Here is an 18558-nt window from a genome sequence, read left to right as displayed (position 1 = left end):
TTAGCCACACATGCTTTTAGAAATCATGGTATGTGAAAGTGTAACCTCATTAAAAATGCAGACAGATTAGAAAGTGAGAGTTTTTTAAATCATCAAAGCTGGTTTTCTCTACAATGGTGTTTACCATATGGCTTATTTTAATATATTTCTTCTTGTTTATTGATCAATCATCATTTTGCAGAGGGTGAGGCAATAAAATATCAGTGGTCATCCATAAGACTCTAATACAGGGAATTGGAAAACAATGACTCTGTTCATTATCAATTTGTCAGCAGCAGTTGAATTACCTGAAGACAAACACATCTGCAGTCCTAAGGTGAGACTTTCAGAAGGTCATGTTTCCCAAAGTATGGTCCTCAGACCAGCAGTATCACCTTCCCCAGAACTTAATGGAAATGCAAATGCTTGGGACCTATCCCAGACCTATTGGTGTTGTTCAGTCGCTCAGTTATGTCCTACTCTTTGCAACTCTGTGGACTGCAGCATGCCAGGCTTCCCTGGCCTTCACTGTCTCCTGGAGTTTGCTCAGGTTCATATCCACTGAGGCAGTGATGCTACTGAATATGAAATTCAGGTGGGCGGGGCCAGTAATCTTTTAACAAGCCCTTCAAGTGATTCTGAAGGTAAACTGTTTAAAGAAAATCAGATTTTATGAAATGATTATAATTGGAATTTCAGCAGATACTCTTAGGCTACACTGAGGAAGAACATACATTTTCTGGCTCTAGTTTTTGTTTTAATTATCATTATTTCTCTGAATAGCAATATAATATTTTCAGTTTAATAAGGGTTAAAATAATATATTGATAATTATTTGCAAGAATATTCAGGGTCCTTTGAGGGATCCAACTTTCAATAGCATTTTTTAAAAGTTATTTTTTTGTTTCTCAAATTTTTCTAGGTAAGTAAAAACATCATTTCTACTGGAAAAGAAACTGGTTAGCTCTTTTTTTCCCCCAATACAGCAGATGTCTGCTAGTCGACAACCCTCTGCAATTCGTTTGTTTTTTTTTTTGCAGAGTGCCAAGAAGCAGCAGACACATATCATTATGGAGTCCTAAGAGTTGTGCCACCAGCCTCAGAGAGAGAGAAACAGACCTGGTATTTACTATTTTCACTGTAATTAAAAGGGCCTAGACACTTGTCTCTCTTCAACGTATAGACTAGAAAGCTGATAGCCAGTGACTCTGAAAGGAAGCAGCCTTTTAGTAGTTTCTCATTCCAGCCTTTCTGCCTCCACTCCATCCCAAAGAGTAATGTTTTAATTACACAAAATAAGTATTATTCACTATGGGAAGGAAGAAAGTCAGTGCTAAGTCATGGTGAAACGATGTTTATACATGCATGTATCAGTTTCTATGCTCACAATTGCATCAACTTCCAGATCTCCAATTTTGTGTCACTTCTCCTAAACAACCTAACCCCAGGAGTTAGGTTGCCATTGCTGTTAAATTCCTTCCACACACACACATCCTACCTGTTAGTTCTCCCCACCGTGCCTGGCACCTAGGAGCTACTGAAGAAATGACAGGTGAGTGAATGAGTGGGTGAATGGAATATGTGTAGGTCATGGGGGTCCTTGAGTTGTTAAGAACAAGCTCTTAACCAGACCTGGATTTAAGTCCAGACCCTGCCACTTTCTGGTTGTATGACCCTGGACAAGCAACTTATCTGCTCTGGGTCCTGGAAAATAATGGAAGTAGTAAGGTACCCTACGTCACAGAGTTGTTGAATATACCATTATACTCAAGTAGCAAGGAAGGCAGAGTTCCTGAAGTGTGGAAAAAGACAAGTCTCTGGTGAATCTCTAAAAAGGGAGAAAAGAGAGCCTTACTAATTACCTTTAGAATAAATCATCAATTTATGCTATTCCACTTGACAGAGCAGTCAGAGTTGAAAACAGGCAACATCACTATGTGATGTGAATATTCTCAGGCAGTTTTAAGGTGATGGTATCATGGCCCATGCTTATCAACAACCTAGGAAATTCTCATTTATGGAAAGATGTCACCATAGTGATAAACTTAGACTAACATGCTCTAAGGCATGCAAATCCCACAAGATGGTCTTCCAAAAAAATGGGATCCGTGGCCCTCAAATTGGGAAGTGAGTCATTCTACAGCTCCTCTTTTGGAGACTTTCAAAGCAAATTAGAAGGTTAAGAACTATGATAAGTCCCACAGACAAACAAATTTTTAATTTCACTGAATTTGGTGTTAACAAACTTATTTGACCATGGATCCCTTTTAAGAGTAACACGTATTGATAGTTTATAGAATGAATGTTCTGCAGAACTGGCTTTGAGAAATACTTGTTTGGACATAGTTTCTTAAAATGCTTTACCTGTCTCAGTGTTGCAGTTCCTATATGAGGAAAAAGAAATAGGGAGTCAATCTCATGGCTTAAAACTGACAATGAAAAATATTGACAAAATGAAGAGTAATAAATTCTCCTCCACCATCCTTTTGCTTTTCTATTCCCTCAAATCAGTTTTCTAGAACAAACTGTTACTTCCTTTCTTATGTATCTAAAGTCATAATCATATTCCATTAGACCAGTGGTTCTCAACTGGGGGCAATTTGCTCTCCCAGGCACAAAAAAAATTCTAGAGACATTTTTGGTTACGAAAATTACAAAACATTACATTCTGGAATGCACAGGACAGACCCCCACAGCCAAGAATTATTGGCCAAAACTGTCACAGATATTGAGGTTTAGAAACCTGCATCAGATCTTTAGTTACGGCCATGCATTCATTACCACAGTAAAAATTTATTGAGCATCAGCTAAGTCCCAGGCACAGAAATAGGAGCTGAGGAGACAACAAAAAAAGAGCTCATGGAATTTATAGTTTGGTGAAGGAAATATGTATTAAGTAATCACACAGAAACATGTAAAATTATAATATTGATAAATGTTATAGAACCTTACGTCCACATTTTCTAATCCAAAGGTAGAAATATAGTTTTAACATTCTGTATGTGATTATGAGAATGATAAGTGAAAGCCATCTTATTTAAAGTTAAGGGAAGTCAGCTCAAGCATCAGATCAGATCAGATCAGTTGCTCAGTCGTGTCCGACTCTTTGCGACCCCATGAATCGCAGCACGCCAGGCCTCCCTGTCCATCAGCAGAAAAACACCAATACAGTATACTAATGCATATATATGGAATTTAGAAAGATGGTAACAATAACCCTGTGTACGAGACAGAAAAAGAGACACTGATGTATAGATCAGTCTTATGGACTCTGTGGGAGAGGGAGAGGGTGGGGAAATTTGGGAGAATGGCATTGAAACATGTATAATATCATGTATGAAATGAGTTGCCAGTCCAGGTTCAATGCACGATACTGGATGCTTGGGGCTGGTGCACTGGGACGACCCAGAGGGAGGCTATGTGGAGGGAGGAGGGATCAGGATGGGGAACACAGGTATACCTGTGGCGGATTCATTTCGATATTTGGCAAAACTAATACAATATTGTAAAGTTTAAAAATAAAATTTTAAAAAAATATTTTGAAAAAGTGATCTTGTCTGGCATGTCATACCTGGTTTAATATTATTGAATTCTTTCTCAATCATCTCTTCTGAGGTAGACAGCATTAGGTTTCTAACGTACAGAATTTTCACTGAGGACATTGTGTCTTCATCAACTTCTACTTCTGGTTCTGCCCAGTCTACTGCAATAGGATGTCCCCATAACTGAATTCTTCCTGTTGAGAAAGATCATATATGATTAATTACATAGAAATTAGGACATCACTGCAGTTCATACTAAAATGGCCTTTTAAATTGAACCTTGAGATGTTGATTGAGCAAGAACACTAATATTAAAAGAGGTGATGGTTGATCTTTAAAGGTATTTCAAATAAGAGCTAGCTAGAAGCGAGTTCTGGGCTTCCCAGGTGGCCCTAGCGGTAAAGAAACCCGCCTACCAGTGCAGGAGACATGAGGTGTGGGTTCAGTCCCTGGGTCAAGAAGATACCCTGGAGGAGGAAGTGGCAAGCCACTCCCATATTCTTGCCTGAAAAAATCCCAGGGTCAGGGGAGCCTGGCAGGTTACAGTCCAGAGGGTCACAAAGAGTCGGACACAACTTAGCAACTGAGCACACACACACAGAAATGAGTTCTGAATGACAAGTGGCTTATTGTAGTGGTTGGGTATAAAGGGAACTAGAACACGATGTGAAGTGGCACAGAAAGGAGGCAGCAGATGTCACGTTCGGATCTTAGAACAGTTCTCACAGGGTGGAGGTAGTCACCGAAGACGGCAAAAAGGGGAGAAAGGGAAAGAATGAATTTAGGGCTTAGACATAGAGTCTGGCTTCATGAAGCATTAGAAAGGTCACTAGAGTCTTTGTGATCAAGTACCACCACAGAACTGTCCAAAAAAATGGCGCATGTGAAAGGCGTGTAGGGCTCAGGTACATTCTCTGTCCCTTACACTCAGAGCTCTGATCAACAGGATTCTCTCCTAGTTCTTTGCCAGAACATAGAAAAAGTTATTATGTTTCCAAATTAGAATAAAGAGCAATGGTAGAGTCTATGATGGGAAACTGAACTCCTCTTAAAAAGGTAGCTGTTACCCTACATAGATTTTTGTATTTCTATAATTGTAATCAATTGAGTGTCTTGCACTCTACTATATGTTTCCCATATTCTGTCTCAAAGTGACGTCTCACAGTAACTCTGTGGGGAGGGGTATGACTTTCTCAGTTTTACAGAAAAGGAAATTAACTTTTGAGAGGATAGGTTGCCCAGATCCACTATACTTCTCCATGCTCCCTTTTGCTTTTTATTACTCAATCTTGTACTCTATACAGTGAAGTGAGAAGAGGAGAGTGAGGATCAACTCAGTTTCTAAGTTTGATTGGAAATATGTTTATTTTTTATTAGTTTTGGAACAAGTTAATCCTGGAAGCAATAAAAAGTGTGAGAAAATAAAATCAGAAATCCTCAGTACTGGTAAGAGTTTAGTTGTTTAAGTATTACATGTTTAAGGCAGTTATTGTCAATGAAAATGTATCTTTTTATCCTTTAAAAAGCAGTCAGTGAAAGCATCTGTGGCATTGACATTCTAAAACCCAAACAAAAGATAGAGGCAGCCTAATGAGTCAGCCAGTCCTGTGGAGGCTGTTTCCTACTCTTCCCGTCCTTCCTTGCATCCTAGAGGATAGTTTCGTCCATCACTCTCTTTCCCCCCTCCCTTCCAATCCCCTTCTGTACCTCCCTCCCTTTTTATACCATTCCCTTCCTTTTCTATGCTTTACATAGACTTTGCTAAAGGTCTTACCCCAAGATCCCTAAGGTTCCCAAGTGACTCTGTTTTCTGTAGCTCAGTGGTTCTTAGTCTTGACCCCACAGTAGAAGAGCTTAAAAAAACATGGGTTCTACTGAATCTGCTGGACTCAGCTCCTTTCTACCTGAAGGGATAGACTCTTCAATTTTCAGAATTTTTTGAGTCAACTGATGTCACCTTGGTAGCTTGAAATGAGCCACAGTGGGAGTGTTAACACTAAGGAAATCCCAAAATGCTACAACAGAGGCTTTTGATTTTCCCCTGGGAATTGCCTCATCTCTGATCCCAGGATCCTTCTTCCAAATTCTGATATAAGTGGCCTAGTCTTCAGGATTTTGAAAAGCATCTCAGTTAATTCATCCAAAATTGAGAACACTATTCTAGCTCATTGACTTTTGCCTACCAAGACTGAAACCACATTAAGTCATTCACAAGCCTGAAGATGTGGAAAAGGTGAAAATGGATAGAAGTGAGAAGGGGATGCAGGAAACAGCGATTTCCATTAACATCCCTGTGAAAGTCAGTATTGGAAAGTGATGTCTGAATATGAACTTTGAAGTCAGACAGGTTCCATAATCAGATCAGTGATCTTGGCTAGGAAACAACCCTTCTAGCTTCACCTTCCTCATCTGTAAAATTGGGATAATAAAAATATCTACTCATTAAGGTTGTTGTGAAGACAAAGAAGATGATGCATGGAAGGGAGAATTTTCACTTTTAAATGATAATTCAATAATGTACTTTCCTCTTGATACTTTTTGGTGGATTTTGGAGATGTATAGTTTATAAAGAATATGCGTTCTTTGAGTCTAATGTAAATGGTGTCAAATTAGAAATGATTTTTTTTTTAGAATCTCCCTTGTCCTTTAGAAGAAAACAGTGTACGTTGTAGACGCTTAATAAATGTTTCTATCCTGAGTCATTCCCCAGGTTTTCCCATATCTCCCATGCAATTAAATGGCTAATATCATTAGTTGATGGATATAGCAGTGGATCACAAAATTTGGTGCCACAGTAGAATTACCTTGAAAACTTAAAAATATCAGTGCCTCAAGGCTACTCTCTGCTTCCAGAGAATCTCTGATTAACGATTGATTTGGATACTGACATTGTTTAAAAACCTCCTCAAGGGATTTCCCTGGTGACTCAGGGGTAAAGAATTCACCAGCCAAAGCAGGGACACGGGTTTGATCCCTGGTCCAGGAAGATTCCCGCATGCCACAGAACAACTAACCCTGTGTGCCACAGCTACTGACTGACCCAGCACTCAGAAGCCTGTGTTCTGCAACTACCGAAGCCTACATGCCTGGAGCCCATCCCCTGCAATAAGAGAAACTACCGCAGTGAGAAACCCGGGCATCGCAATTAGAGAGTAGACCCCGCTCGCCACAACTGGAGAAGGCCCTCATGCAGCAGTGAAAACCCAGCACAGCCATCAATAAAACACAGTAAATCTTAACGCCTTCTTAGGTGATTCACATTTGTAGCCCACCATGGACAATCCTTGATTTAAATGACCAAATCTCAAGCTTGAGGTCTCAGGGGCAGTTGCATTCTGGCAACCTGTTATAAATGCAAACGATGAGACCCCACACCAAACCTGGGGTCACAGAGAGTCTGACACAACTTAGTAACTAAAAAACAACAAAACAAACCACATCAGACCTACTGAATCAGGAGCTCTGGTGGTGGGGCCTCCAGCACTGCCCTTTAATAAGCCTCCAAGTGACTCTGATGGAGAGTAAAATGGAAAAAGCAGTCTTGGAAGTCTTTTTCAGAGCATCCTCAGAATGCTTTGATAAACTCTGCTCAATGCATCTTCTTTACTCCATATATGCCTCAGCAAAGATGCAGTGTCAGGAGAGAGTTGCTACTGTTGATAAGGTAGGTGGGGGAGAGGGAGAGTCAATACACCACTTTAGACCACAGTTTTCTCTCTGTCTCAAGTCTGGATCAATTAAGAAGGAAACGCTTCTTGTGGTCCTTGCTTATGTTTCTGAAAGATCTCCTTATCCTTTCAAACCAGGCTCTCCTGAGGATTGCCCATTACTGAAATCCTGTTTTGTCATTTAACTGGTGAGGTCCAAATGGGTAATAGATTTTACTCTCAGGCTTTTGTAGAAATAAAACAGTTTGCTCTGACTGGCTTATTTGCTGCATCTTGTTAGTCTGCTGCTGAGGCACTCTGATTTAAATCCAATCTGACTGAAACTCCAATAGCTGAGGCCAATTAAAGGGTGGGAAGCCTCAGATAATGAGGAAATGAGGAGCACCTGGAGAGAGTGGGGCTGCCTCTGTGTTGCTGCATCCTGGCCAGAGAATCATGGGGAAGAGTCAGGATCTTGGGTGGAAGCTTAACATTGAGAATTCTTGCAGCCTGAGTGCTCAGCCCTGACCCAACAAGTCGGCTCAACTCAGGCAAAGACAGAGGCTTTTTCTGTGACTCAGTGTGCTGTTTTCTTTGAAGAAAGGAAGCTGATGGGAAGTTTTAATTCCCCAGGAACACTGGTTGACTTCTGAAAACCCTTTCTCCTATTTTGGATTATGTTTCACTGTCATTCTCCCGCTACCCCTCCCAAATGTTTGTATATATCTGTACAGGTAATAAAAGAGGAAAATAATTAGTGTGGGCTGAAACAGTGTAAGGCTGGTCTCTTCACAAAATGATGGCTAAGCTGGGCCTTAGAATCAGTGAGTCAGGAGAGGGGAAAGGGTAACTCATTCTAGTAGGAGATACAGCATTGGGAATAAAGGACACAAAATGAGCAAGGCGTTGTCTAGGACACTGAGTTTGTCCTGAAAGAAAGGAGGGGTTTTTATCAGAAAACAGAATGTACAATGTATGTTTAAAAAGAACTGGAACCCTGAGTGAAAGGCCTTGAATGACAGGCTCAGAGGCTTATGGTTTATCTCATATATGCAGCAAGAGAGTTCAAGTAATATTTTTTAATAATTTTTAACTAATAGTATTTTTAACTAATTTTTTCACTGAGTGAGTGACAACATTCAGCCTCTTAACAAAGAGGCTGAATTTCTGCTATGTAAAAGAACTTGTAGAAAGGATGATGGCATATTTTAGGAACACTACTCTGGGGGGGAAGTTCAGGATGGAGTCAGTTGAAGGTGAGATCCATTGAAGAGAAAGCAGAGCTGAGAGAATAATTAGGAGGCCTTGTTAAAAAAAAAAAAAAATCCAAGGTTGGGCATATATGTGTTAAGCCTACAATGATGGCCCAAGAACACGATGGAAATGAGGGGCTTTTCGATACCAGAATTGTTGGTGTTGAAGAGGACAGTAAAATATTAAGTTCTTGTCACTGAGAGGCTAGGTAAGAAGTGTGAAGAGTTTTAGTGATTCTATGCCCCTTGGTCAGGCACCTTGACCACTGGGTAGTGAATTTATGTTCATTTCTTTTTTATTTTGACTATTCACTTTTTAATGGACGTTTCCATGTTGAACCTATCCACCTCTCAGGACAAAACATTTTTATTGTTAAATTTTAAATATTGATTTCATCTTCCCTAATCTTTGTAAAATTTCCCTTTCCTATGTTTTCTAATACTAAATTTGTTCAGTCACCCAGCTGTGTCCAACTCTTTGGAATCCCATAGACTACATGTACAAAATTTATGAATATTACTTTAGATATAAAAATATCCACCTCAATAGATTCAGCAATTTTGGGGGCTAGCTCATATTTTTCACTTTAAGCTGCCTTCATAGTATTAAAAAATATTCCTCAAGCTCAGAAGCCATATTTCAATTTTGAAAAATTTTAGAGGGCTAATCCTGTTAGTATTTTTTAAGAATGTGTATAGGGCAGCATACATCTATTGTTGCTGTTTTGCTTTGTTTCAAATTAAGGTGGTCTTCCATAGTGCTTAAGAGAAACATTGATTCCAGTGTGTTCAATCAGTTATTCTTGAAATCCTTATCATTTTAATGTTAATTCATTTCAATACCTTACTTTGTGTAAGTTTTGGCAAATATTTTAAAATAAGCACAGACTTTCAATAATTCTTCCTAAGTTGATCTGACTGAGACAGTGTCTTGGTGGAACTTTCTAAACCTAGGAATTTATGGTCGTTGCCCAGACAGGATCTGCCTTGTATTTATAGCACCTAACTAAGGTGTCCTTTTATGGAAAGCTATTATTTCTAATTTCTGAAATTACAAATTATTAGACACTTAGTTCAGTTCAGCTGCTCAGTTGTGTCCAACTCTTTGCGGCCGCATGGACTGCAGCACGCCAGGCCTCCCTGTCCATCACCAACTCCAGGAGTTCACTCAAACTCATGCCCATTGAGTCGGTGATGCTACTAGGGGGTTATAATAAAAGTATGCCACTTAATTGTCATTGGGATGTTTCACTTGCATATCTATTATTTCTTCATTATGATGGATAATATACCTTATTTCTAATAAGTCTGATAATGAAAATGATACATAAAGATAACTGTTGATTGATAAATTTACGGAGATTCTTCAGTTTAAAGATTCAGTACAGCGTTGCTATAGCTCGAGCTTCTAGATTTCTCCTATGCATGTGTATTGGATTTAATGCACAGTGAATAGTTTTCAGAACCTAATCTGTGAAAACTCTAGGGAACAGAATTAACTGTGAGAAAAGAAAGATGGAGAGTTTAAAATGTTGCGTAATGAGAGATAAAGAGCAAAGAAACGGATACAGGGTTTTGCTTCCTTTGCTAAGAAGCGCAGCAGCCTGAAGCAGGCAGGAGGGAGTGACGCCTCCTCTCTGAGGATGGTCCTAACCTGGGAGAAGCTTCCTCCGGGCCATGGCAGCTGCCCGGTGATTCTCATATTCCACGAAGGCAAAGCCGCGGTTTTTGGTTTTATCTGCAGCACTTGGATAGACGATGACATCCACGACTCCTTCGGTGACCTTTTTCATCTCTGATAAGATTTCTTCTCTCTTTTTGGTCTTTGGAATTCCCCCGACAAACAATCGGCAGTTGTCCACACTGGCACAGACCCCTAAGAGACGCCCATTTCTGCCAAAAGAGCAGGTGTTTTGATTGGTGAGAATCCTTGTGTGGTTGAGGTTTAAGACAGAAGTTGAACATGCCTGGCCTTGGAACTTTTATTGAGGTTGTGGATGTGTGACGTTTGGCTACCTTTAGGGTTTAGATCGCTTTTGGAAGGGAACGGCTTTGGGGAAATTCTGCTTAAAAAAAAAATTTTTTTTTTAAATTGGAGTACAATTGCTTTACAATATTGTGTTAGTTTCTGCTATACAACAAATCAAATTAACTATATGTATACACATATCCCCTCCTTCCTGAGCCTTCCACACACCCTTCCATGCCACCCCTCTAGGTCATCACGGAGCCCGGAGTTGAGATCCCTGTGCTATATAGCAGCTTCCCATTGCTATCTTAAAAAAAAAAAATTGAAGCTGAGTAGTATCTGCTGTCTTTAGACTCACTGTAAATTCACTAGCTATTACCAATCCTCAAACCTCCCAAGTATTAATATATCACCAATCCTGAGGCCTTTACACCAGGCCTAACCTACACATGTAACTTGCCTGGCTGCCCTGAAGGTATCTGAGGTTGCAACCCCTGGTGCTCCCTTTCTTTTCCAACCAAATAGAAGCTATTCTGACATCACTATTCAAGATAGGCCATATACAGAACTGATTTTCACATATTATCTTATTTGACCGACACAAGGAGAATGTGAGATGGACAAAATCAGTATTGTTTCCATTTTTCAGTTGAAGAACTTGAGACTCCAAGAAATGAAATGACTTGCTTACAATGTTGCAGGTTTTAAGATATAAAATTGGCCTCTGGACTCAATTCAATCTCCCTTTCTCACACTGTACATGTTGCTTATTGGCAAGATGATGGGTACGTTTGCCAAGATGAGATCGGTTCAACTTTTCCAGGAGCATTTGGCAAAATGCATAAAAAAGTCTTCACTGTGGGAAACCTTTGGCCATATGATGGCCCTCTGTGGTGAGTATCCTCAGAAATAGAGATGAGCACTAGAATTTTGTGTAAAGTTATTCACTGCTACTATTTAAAATCTCTCCCAAATTGGAAATGAGCAAAATATTCCATCATAGAGAGCTGGTTTAATGTATCTCAGCGGAGATGACGTTGATTCTAGGGCTGGGCATTTCCTTATTGTATTCTGTGGTGTGTTTGTCCTCCCTCTTTCTCACCCACTAAATGCCGGGAGCCACCCATTAGGTCATCCAAGACAGCCTCGTCACCTCTCATGTCCCTTAGGGTAGACAATACTGCTCCTGGCTGAGATGCCCTGGGAAATAAAAGACGAGCATTCGTGACATAGAATGCTCTGTAGCCAATAAACATAGTAACATAGGAGAGGCTGTGATAGTTGAAAACATCAGTTCAGCCTGTGCTGTTGGGTTAAAAAAAAAAAAAAGACTATAAAATGAGTATATGAGAAAGCCACTTTGATTAAAACTGTATAGAAAGTCTAGAAAGACTATAAAAATTCAACATAGGGCAATGAAGAATGGTTTGAACTTTTATTACTTCTTTTTTTTTTTTTTGGCTGTTTTTGTGTGTTGTGTGTAGGCTATGTGACTTTGGTAATAACACAAAGTTATTAAAAATGGGTAAATTTCCCTTAACAGAAACCACTCATTCATTAGGAATAAAAAGTGCTTAAGGAGGAGATTGCTCCTAATTCTTGCTTCTGGTGGTTCTCAGTTGTGTGGCAGATGTTTGACCAGGGTCTATGCTTTGCTGAAGAATCAATAACTGCATATCAGACCTGTGACGGGTCTGTCTCTATTTGGTGAACATTGTCCTAGGAATGTGGTTTTTCATGAGGGGTGAAAGGGTTGATAAAATGAACTTTGTTTTTTTTCTTTAAAAAAACAAACCTTTTGCTTCAAGATATTATTTATTTAGAAAATATATTATTGATCATTAAGGAGCTGGTCTTATCAATTACCAGTAGGGGGAGCTTGGAGTCTCCATATCCTGTTTTCAGAGCTGTGTGATTTGTCAGGCAAACCACTCCAGTATTCTTGCCTGGAAAATCCCATGAACAGAGGAGCCTGGTGGGCTGCAGTCCATGGGGTCACAAAGAGTCCAGCATGACTGAGCAACTAACACTTTCACTTTTCCAAGAATTGCTTGGAGATGAAAAACTATGTCTCAGAAGCTGAGGGCATGACTTTAATGTCGCCAGAAGCCAGGCATTTAGAAGATACTCAGTGGATATTTGATGAGAAGGAGGCTGACATGACAATTGTGAGTCTTTTCCAGATAAGAACTTTATCTACCTCCTGAGAGATAGTGGCCTTTATCCTACTCATTAAAATTTAAAGTCACTGTATGCCTTCACCTTGCTTCTGGCATCCAACCTGAACTTTGGAATTTTGGCCACCACTTTTCTCTTTCCAAATACTTTGTCATATTTCTCCTCTTCCTTCTCACCCTCCTCCTGTCATCGCCATAACCATCAGCAGACATTTATAGAGCATCTGACGTGTCAGGCACTGAGCTTTACATGCATTATCTCTTTTTTTTTTCATTACGCCCCCCATGAGGTACAGATACTTTTATTTCTATTTTAAAGGTGAAGACATTGAAATTCACAGAGGAGAGTGTTATTTTTCAGTGGATTGTGTTTAATGTTCATACCCTGTTTTCAAAAAGGATTGACAGGCTCCAGTATGTAACAGTATGCTAAGAAGGCCCAGCAAACTCTATTGATTCCCTATACAGCCAATTCTACACCCATCTCAACTTAAAAGCTCTTTTGGCAATAATGCTTACTGCCAAGATATCCAGATACCATGAGAGATCAAGGAATGGAGAATCCTCTAATTCCTGAGAACATATAACTAATATTAAAAGCTATACTAGGATATAGCTTTTTATAGCCCTTTCTGAAACAATTTGGTATGTATTATTTCATATGATGGATGCCCAGAATAACTCGGTGTGATCATATGATAGTATAACAATGATGCTGAAAGAGGTCAAAGGATTTGTTCCAAAGAATCTGGACTAGACCTCAGATCTCCTGATTCTCATCTCCCAAAATTCTGCACATAGCAGAACTCTTTTGGATCCATGGAGCCATATGTTGGGGGAGCCTCCTTTATGTTTTTCCTAAGACTCTGTTCTAGAATCCAATCCTGAGACGGAATGGCTAGACTACTAGCAGTTGCCAAGTCCGGTAAATCTCACTGTGGCTAAGGGGCTTAAGAAAAATGATCCAGTAGTTGACTGACTTACGGAATTACGGGGATAATGTGGCACTTATTTCGGGCCTATAAGAAGTGAGAGAAAAATAATGGTGGGAAATCTGCTGTCTTTGTACTCATCAAATTTCAGATTCCATCACTTTTAAGGTGTGACTGTGTTACAGGAAGGAATGTCTTCCTTCCTGTGAAAAACAGCATCTCAGAATTAATGTTGCTAATATGTGACTTCTATCATTTATTGACCTGTTACTATGTTCTGAACACTGAGCTAAACATTTAAAAATCTTGATAACATCCCCATAATAAATCTATGAAATAGTATTATTATTCTTCCCACTTTGTAGATGAGGAAATTGAGGCTCAGAGAGGTCAAGTCACTTTTTGACACTCACCTGAAACCCGTCTGACCCCAAGCTATTCCTTTTTCACTTAGTACACTAATCTTTGCTCTTGGTGACCCTGGGCTTCCTTAAGAAAGGGTTTATGGCACTTCCCTCTAGTTTACGTTTTGGAACTCAAACATTTTCATGAAGTTTAGTCCTATTGCCAATTTATTGATTGTATAGGGTCAGGTGTGTCCTGGAACCTTCTGCTAATTTCATGGCTTCAAATATTACCTTTATTTGGCTGACCCCCAATTTATACTGCAATAGTGACCATTCTCCTGACTCTGGTGTCACACAGTCATCGCCTCAGTGTCTCCCCTGGGACATGTAATGTTCATCTCAGGTGTTGCCTGTCCCCGACATAGCACTTCATGTTTTCCTGCTATTCTCCCAGCCTGCTCCATCTCAGTGACACTATCACCTCCGCAGAGACTTGAACCAAAATCCAATTTTCTTCTAAATCCAATACTTAGCCAGTCTTGTCTATTCAACCTCCAAAATATCTCCCACATCTGACTTTTTACCACCTACACCACTAACCAACCCCTTTGTCTAACCACCGCCATTTCCTGCCTAGTTCTAGACACAGTGGCAGCCTTGGAATTGCTTTTCCCTCTTTTAGTCCTTACCCTGGGCACTTAATAGCTAGAGGAATATTTTTAAAAAGTATGACTCTAGTTAAACTCTGTGATTTCCCCTTTTATTAGACTAAAATCCAGATTCTTAAAGATGAAATGTGACTCTCCAACTAACTGTATTGCCCTCAACCCTCCTCTCCTCACTCTGTTCTGAACATTGGCTTTTTTTCTGTTCTCTAAAACATCACGCTTACTGTCATTTTGAGACCTTTTTCACTTGTTGTTCTTTCTTTCTCTGCAATGATCTTCCTCTAGGTCTGACTATCGTGGTGGATTCTTTTCATTCAATCTCAGATCAAATTTTGCTTCCCAGAAGAGTATTTTCATAAATACATCACATTAGAACAGCAACCTCTTCACACAGCTTTATCCCATTTCCTGGTTTTATTTTTTCAAACTCTTTTGAATACATCCAATTGCTTAGTATGACTGGAGGAAAGTGTTCCTTGATACTTCTAATGGTTTGAACAGTGGCCAGCACGTATTTATGAAATGGATAAATGAATGAATTTTGTTTCTTTGAATAGTTTACAGAACTTAGTCTGGCACCTTATATAGTGTTGGCTAAATAAATGTTTCATTAAATTGATTTCCAAGGAAAAGAACTAACATATTTTTTCCCCCTGATTTTGGCTATCTTTTGCATATACTAAAATATAGATAAACTTGATAGAAGAATAGATAAAAGTACATTGATTCACTTTTAATCTAGAAGAGATAGATCTTACCTGATTTCATAATTATTAAGTTGCTTGATTGCATTCTTGGCTTCCTGTTTATTTGAGAATGTTACAAATGCATAGCCTCTATTGTTGCCATTAAAATCCATCATCATTCTCATTTCATAAATTTTACCAATCTACAAGTAATGAAAAGAGAGAATTCATATTTAAACACACATACACATACACACAATGGTTTGAAGTCTGCCTCTACCACATTTGGTATTTGCATCTCATATAAATGAATGGTTCACATGTTTTCATGCTGGCTTCAAATTTGTCTTCTGACTCATCAGCAAAGTCAAGATAATAAAGAAAACGTGTGCAAGTGGCATTTCAGCCTGAGTTGCCAGGATATATATTTTTTTGATAGAGCAAGTGACCGTTCATCACACAATTATCTGGGGATTTATACACCACTTTAAGGACCAGAAAACACATTTGTCATCAGAAGTACAATTTTTTGATAGATTTGTCCTTATTCTCTACATTGACCTCTGAAGTCTCTATAGTTTTATCTTTACTTGGTTGTTCTCTATCTACCCTTAGTGTTTGAAAACCAAAACTAGGAACACTCATTTGGAACATTGCAAAACTGACTTATTTGCTATCTTTCCCCCCACCATGATACAAAGGTGAACGGAGCAGGTGTATTTCAGAGGATGGTCTGGGAAGCCCTGTTTTCTCCATCTGTAGGCGGAAGGCAAATGCTAGTGTTAATGCAACTGATCTGGGGCCAGACCTCCATGGCCACAGGGTGCTCCCTCTGTCCCTCGGTGCAGCTCCTGTGTTGCCTCTAAACTACTCTCTCCTGCTTCCCCAACTATTCTTCATAATCCAGATACAGTAGCTCATCATTGCTGGCTGCTATAAGAAGGATGGTTGACATAGATGTGAGGGACACGTGCGAGAAGAGGCATTATTCAGCAAATGCTATTATTGCAGTGGTGGCTTCCCCTCAGCTCAGCCTCACCCCATGCCACCCCAGGTATTCAGTGATGGACACCTGTTTCTCCTGCGCTCATTAGAAAAAAATTCAAGCATGGTTCATCTCTGCATTTCAGGGGGCTTTGGCACTTATTTTCACGTTCAGTATATAAGATTCTTACAGGATGAAGTCCTCATAATTTGTGCGTGTGCCAAATAATGTTGTTTGTATAAAATTAAAAGTAGTTCTGAAACAGACTGAATTACACACATACAAACAGATAGATGATTTTGGCATTAGGAAAAGAAATAGCCAAACTCTCATTTTCACTAAATTTTCTAGGAATATGATTGTTTTAAACACCTACTTGGTAAATTATCAAGAATGTCAATTTTGCATCACTTTGGGTTCAGTAGCAAAATACAATTTAGAGTTAAAACTGAGGAAATTTATTCCTCAATTATGTAATAACCTTGAAAAACCATGTTATTAATCTTGCTTATCACATTCAAATTTTTGCAAAATTTTTTAGAAAGAAATTTTTTCTTTCTGGATCAATATATACAGGTACATGGTTGAGCCATGACAAACATATGCATTTTTTAAAATTTTACAGTCTTACACTTTATAAAACCATAGTAACATTTAAGTTGAAGCAATATCTTATTTTAGACAGGTTGTTGTAGTGTTATTCTAGACTGACAAATATGTTGAGTTTGCAGTAAGATGGCTTTGCCAGTGGAGATGGGGGATTGAAATACAGATTTAAAAGTCATCAGCAATGGTAGTTTCAGCTGTGAGTAATAGAGAAGAGAGAATTCAAGGCATTGATAATTAGAGGCAAATCACTAATAGCTAGGAAGGTTTTAACTTTGTCCATGATTGAGGAGTGGCAATTGGAAGAGAAACCGTCACTGACCAATAAAAATGAGGGTGAAAGCGAGGTGAAGAGAATAGAATCTTTTTCATTAAAAGATTAAAAAAAAATCATCTTCAGACTCACTTTTTCACATAGTGGGATAAGCTCATCTTCAAAAAGGTCTCGGGGGAGTTTTCCAATAAAAATTTCACAGCCCCTTTCTGGGGGTGCAGCATCCCAACCAGGTGGGGGACCTCCGTATTTTCTTTGTCCATTTTCCTGCGAATTCCATATGGAGTATAGGAGGGAGGAAAAAGCAATACAATCTTTAGTTTGAGTTCCTCGAGCATTTTCAAAATCATTTCTTAATAAGGAAGATGCTTATTGACAAGTAATAGACTAGTCAGATAAAAATTGAAGTCTCTTCAATGTGGATTTTAACACCATGTTCTTTGCTTCAGGGACTTGCTCCAGATAAGCACAGTGAAAACTTATAAAGTGCTGGACAAATATAAGGGGTCATTATTATTTTTTGATTGCCATTCAAACTCACCAATGCCTGATCATCAAAGAATCTGACCCTAATTTGAATCTGGGGTTTTGATTTAATGTTGAAGTCTATGAGGGTTCTGGAGCTGGACTCTTTGGCTCTGGGATCCACTAGCTGTGGGACTTTGGACAAATGTCTTGACTTCTCAGATCCTGAGTGTTTTTCATCTACAAAGTGGAGACATAATCAGCTTTTGATTAAAGGAGCTAATGCATCAAATGTGCATGGCACAGGTCTTGGCATGTGATATATATTCAATAGTTACTAACCCTCTTCTTGCCTGCTTAGATTGAGGTGGTTTCATGGGCAAGGCAATGTGAACCCCTAATTAGAAACATCATGAAGGTTAGCATTGGAACTGGCTACTTTGGGGGGTCCCCAGCGAGGGACTTAAATCTGTCTTTGAAGTTGACAAGACCGATGAGAGGTGTTCACTAATGTTGGATCTTTGTGGGGAGCCAATGCTGTTCTCAGCCCAAATATAATTAGCTTTGATTTTTTCCTTTGTCATAAAAAGACCTCTGGTAAATTCAGTGTCCTTTTTTATTTTTAATTGGAATATAATTGCCTTACAAAGTTGTGTTAGTTCCTGCTATACAGCAGTGTTAATCAGCTCTATAATGTTCTTTTCAGGGAGGAGTAGTGCAGGGTTTTCTGCCAGTGCTGTCTTTATTTTTCTGAAAGTTAATGACCCAAAAATAACTTCAGGGGCCCCAAAGTGAAAGGCCTAATCCGCCACTACTGAGCTGACAGTTCATTTGCTAGAGAGGGATAAATTTACTTTTCACTTAGGCATAGCCAGAGCTCTTTGTTATTATACTTGATTGTGATTTTTGGAAAAAGGAAAATGTAAGGAACCCAGTGTCCATATTCATTACTAACTTCTACCATGATTACTTAAAACTTTTTTATACCATAAAATGATACATGATGTTGGAAGAAACATGGTAATGTA

At 39.1% G+C, this 18558-nt stretch overlaps 1 protein-coding gene across 3 annotated transcripts in view; it reads right to left on the bottom strand.

Annotated features, from left to right (window-relative positions):
* A1CF (APOBEC1 complementation factor) overlaps positions 1–18558 on the bottom strand; it is a 99689-nt gene that overhangs the window by 28042 nt on the left and 53089 nt on the right. For all 3 annotated transcript variants that reach the window (XM_005225372.5, XM_005225375.5, XM_015460592.3), the window contains exons 3-6: positions 17198–17332; positions 15273–15403; positions 10076–10314; positions 3551–3715 (exon numbers count right to left, since the gene is read on the bottom strand). In XM_005225372.5, coding sequence (XP_005225429.1) covers positions 3551–3715; positions 10076–10314; positions 15273–15403; positions 17198–17332 — 670 coding nt within the window. The remainder of the gene's footprint in view (positions 1–3550; positions 3716–10075; positions 10315–15272; positions 15404–17197; positions 17333–18558) is intronic.

This window comes from Bos taurus, chromosome 26, assembly GCF_002263795.3.
Source record: "Bos taurus isolate L1 Dominette 01449 registration number 42190680 breed Hereford chromosome 26, ARS-UCD2.0, whole genome shotgun sequence".
Taxonomy (NCBI): Eukaryota; Metazoa; Chordata; class Mammalia; order Artiodactyla; family Bovidae; genus Bos; species Bos taurus.
The sequence above is the reverse complement of the archived record's forward strand: the minus strand, read 5'-3'. Positions and strand labels throughout refer to the sequence as shown.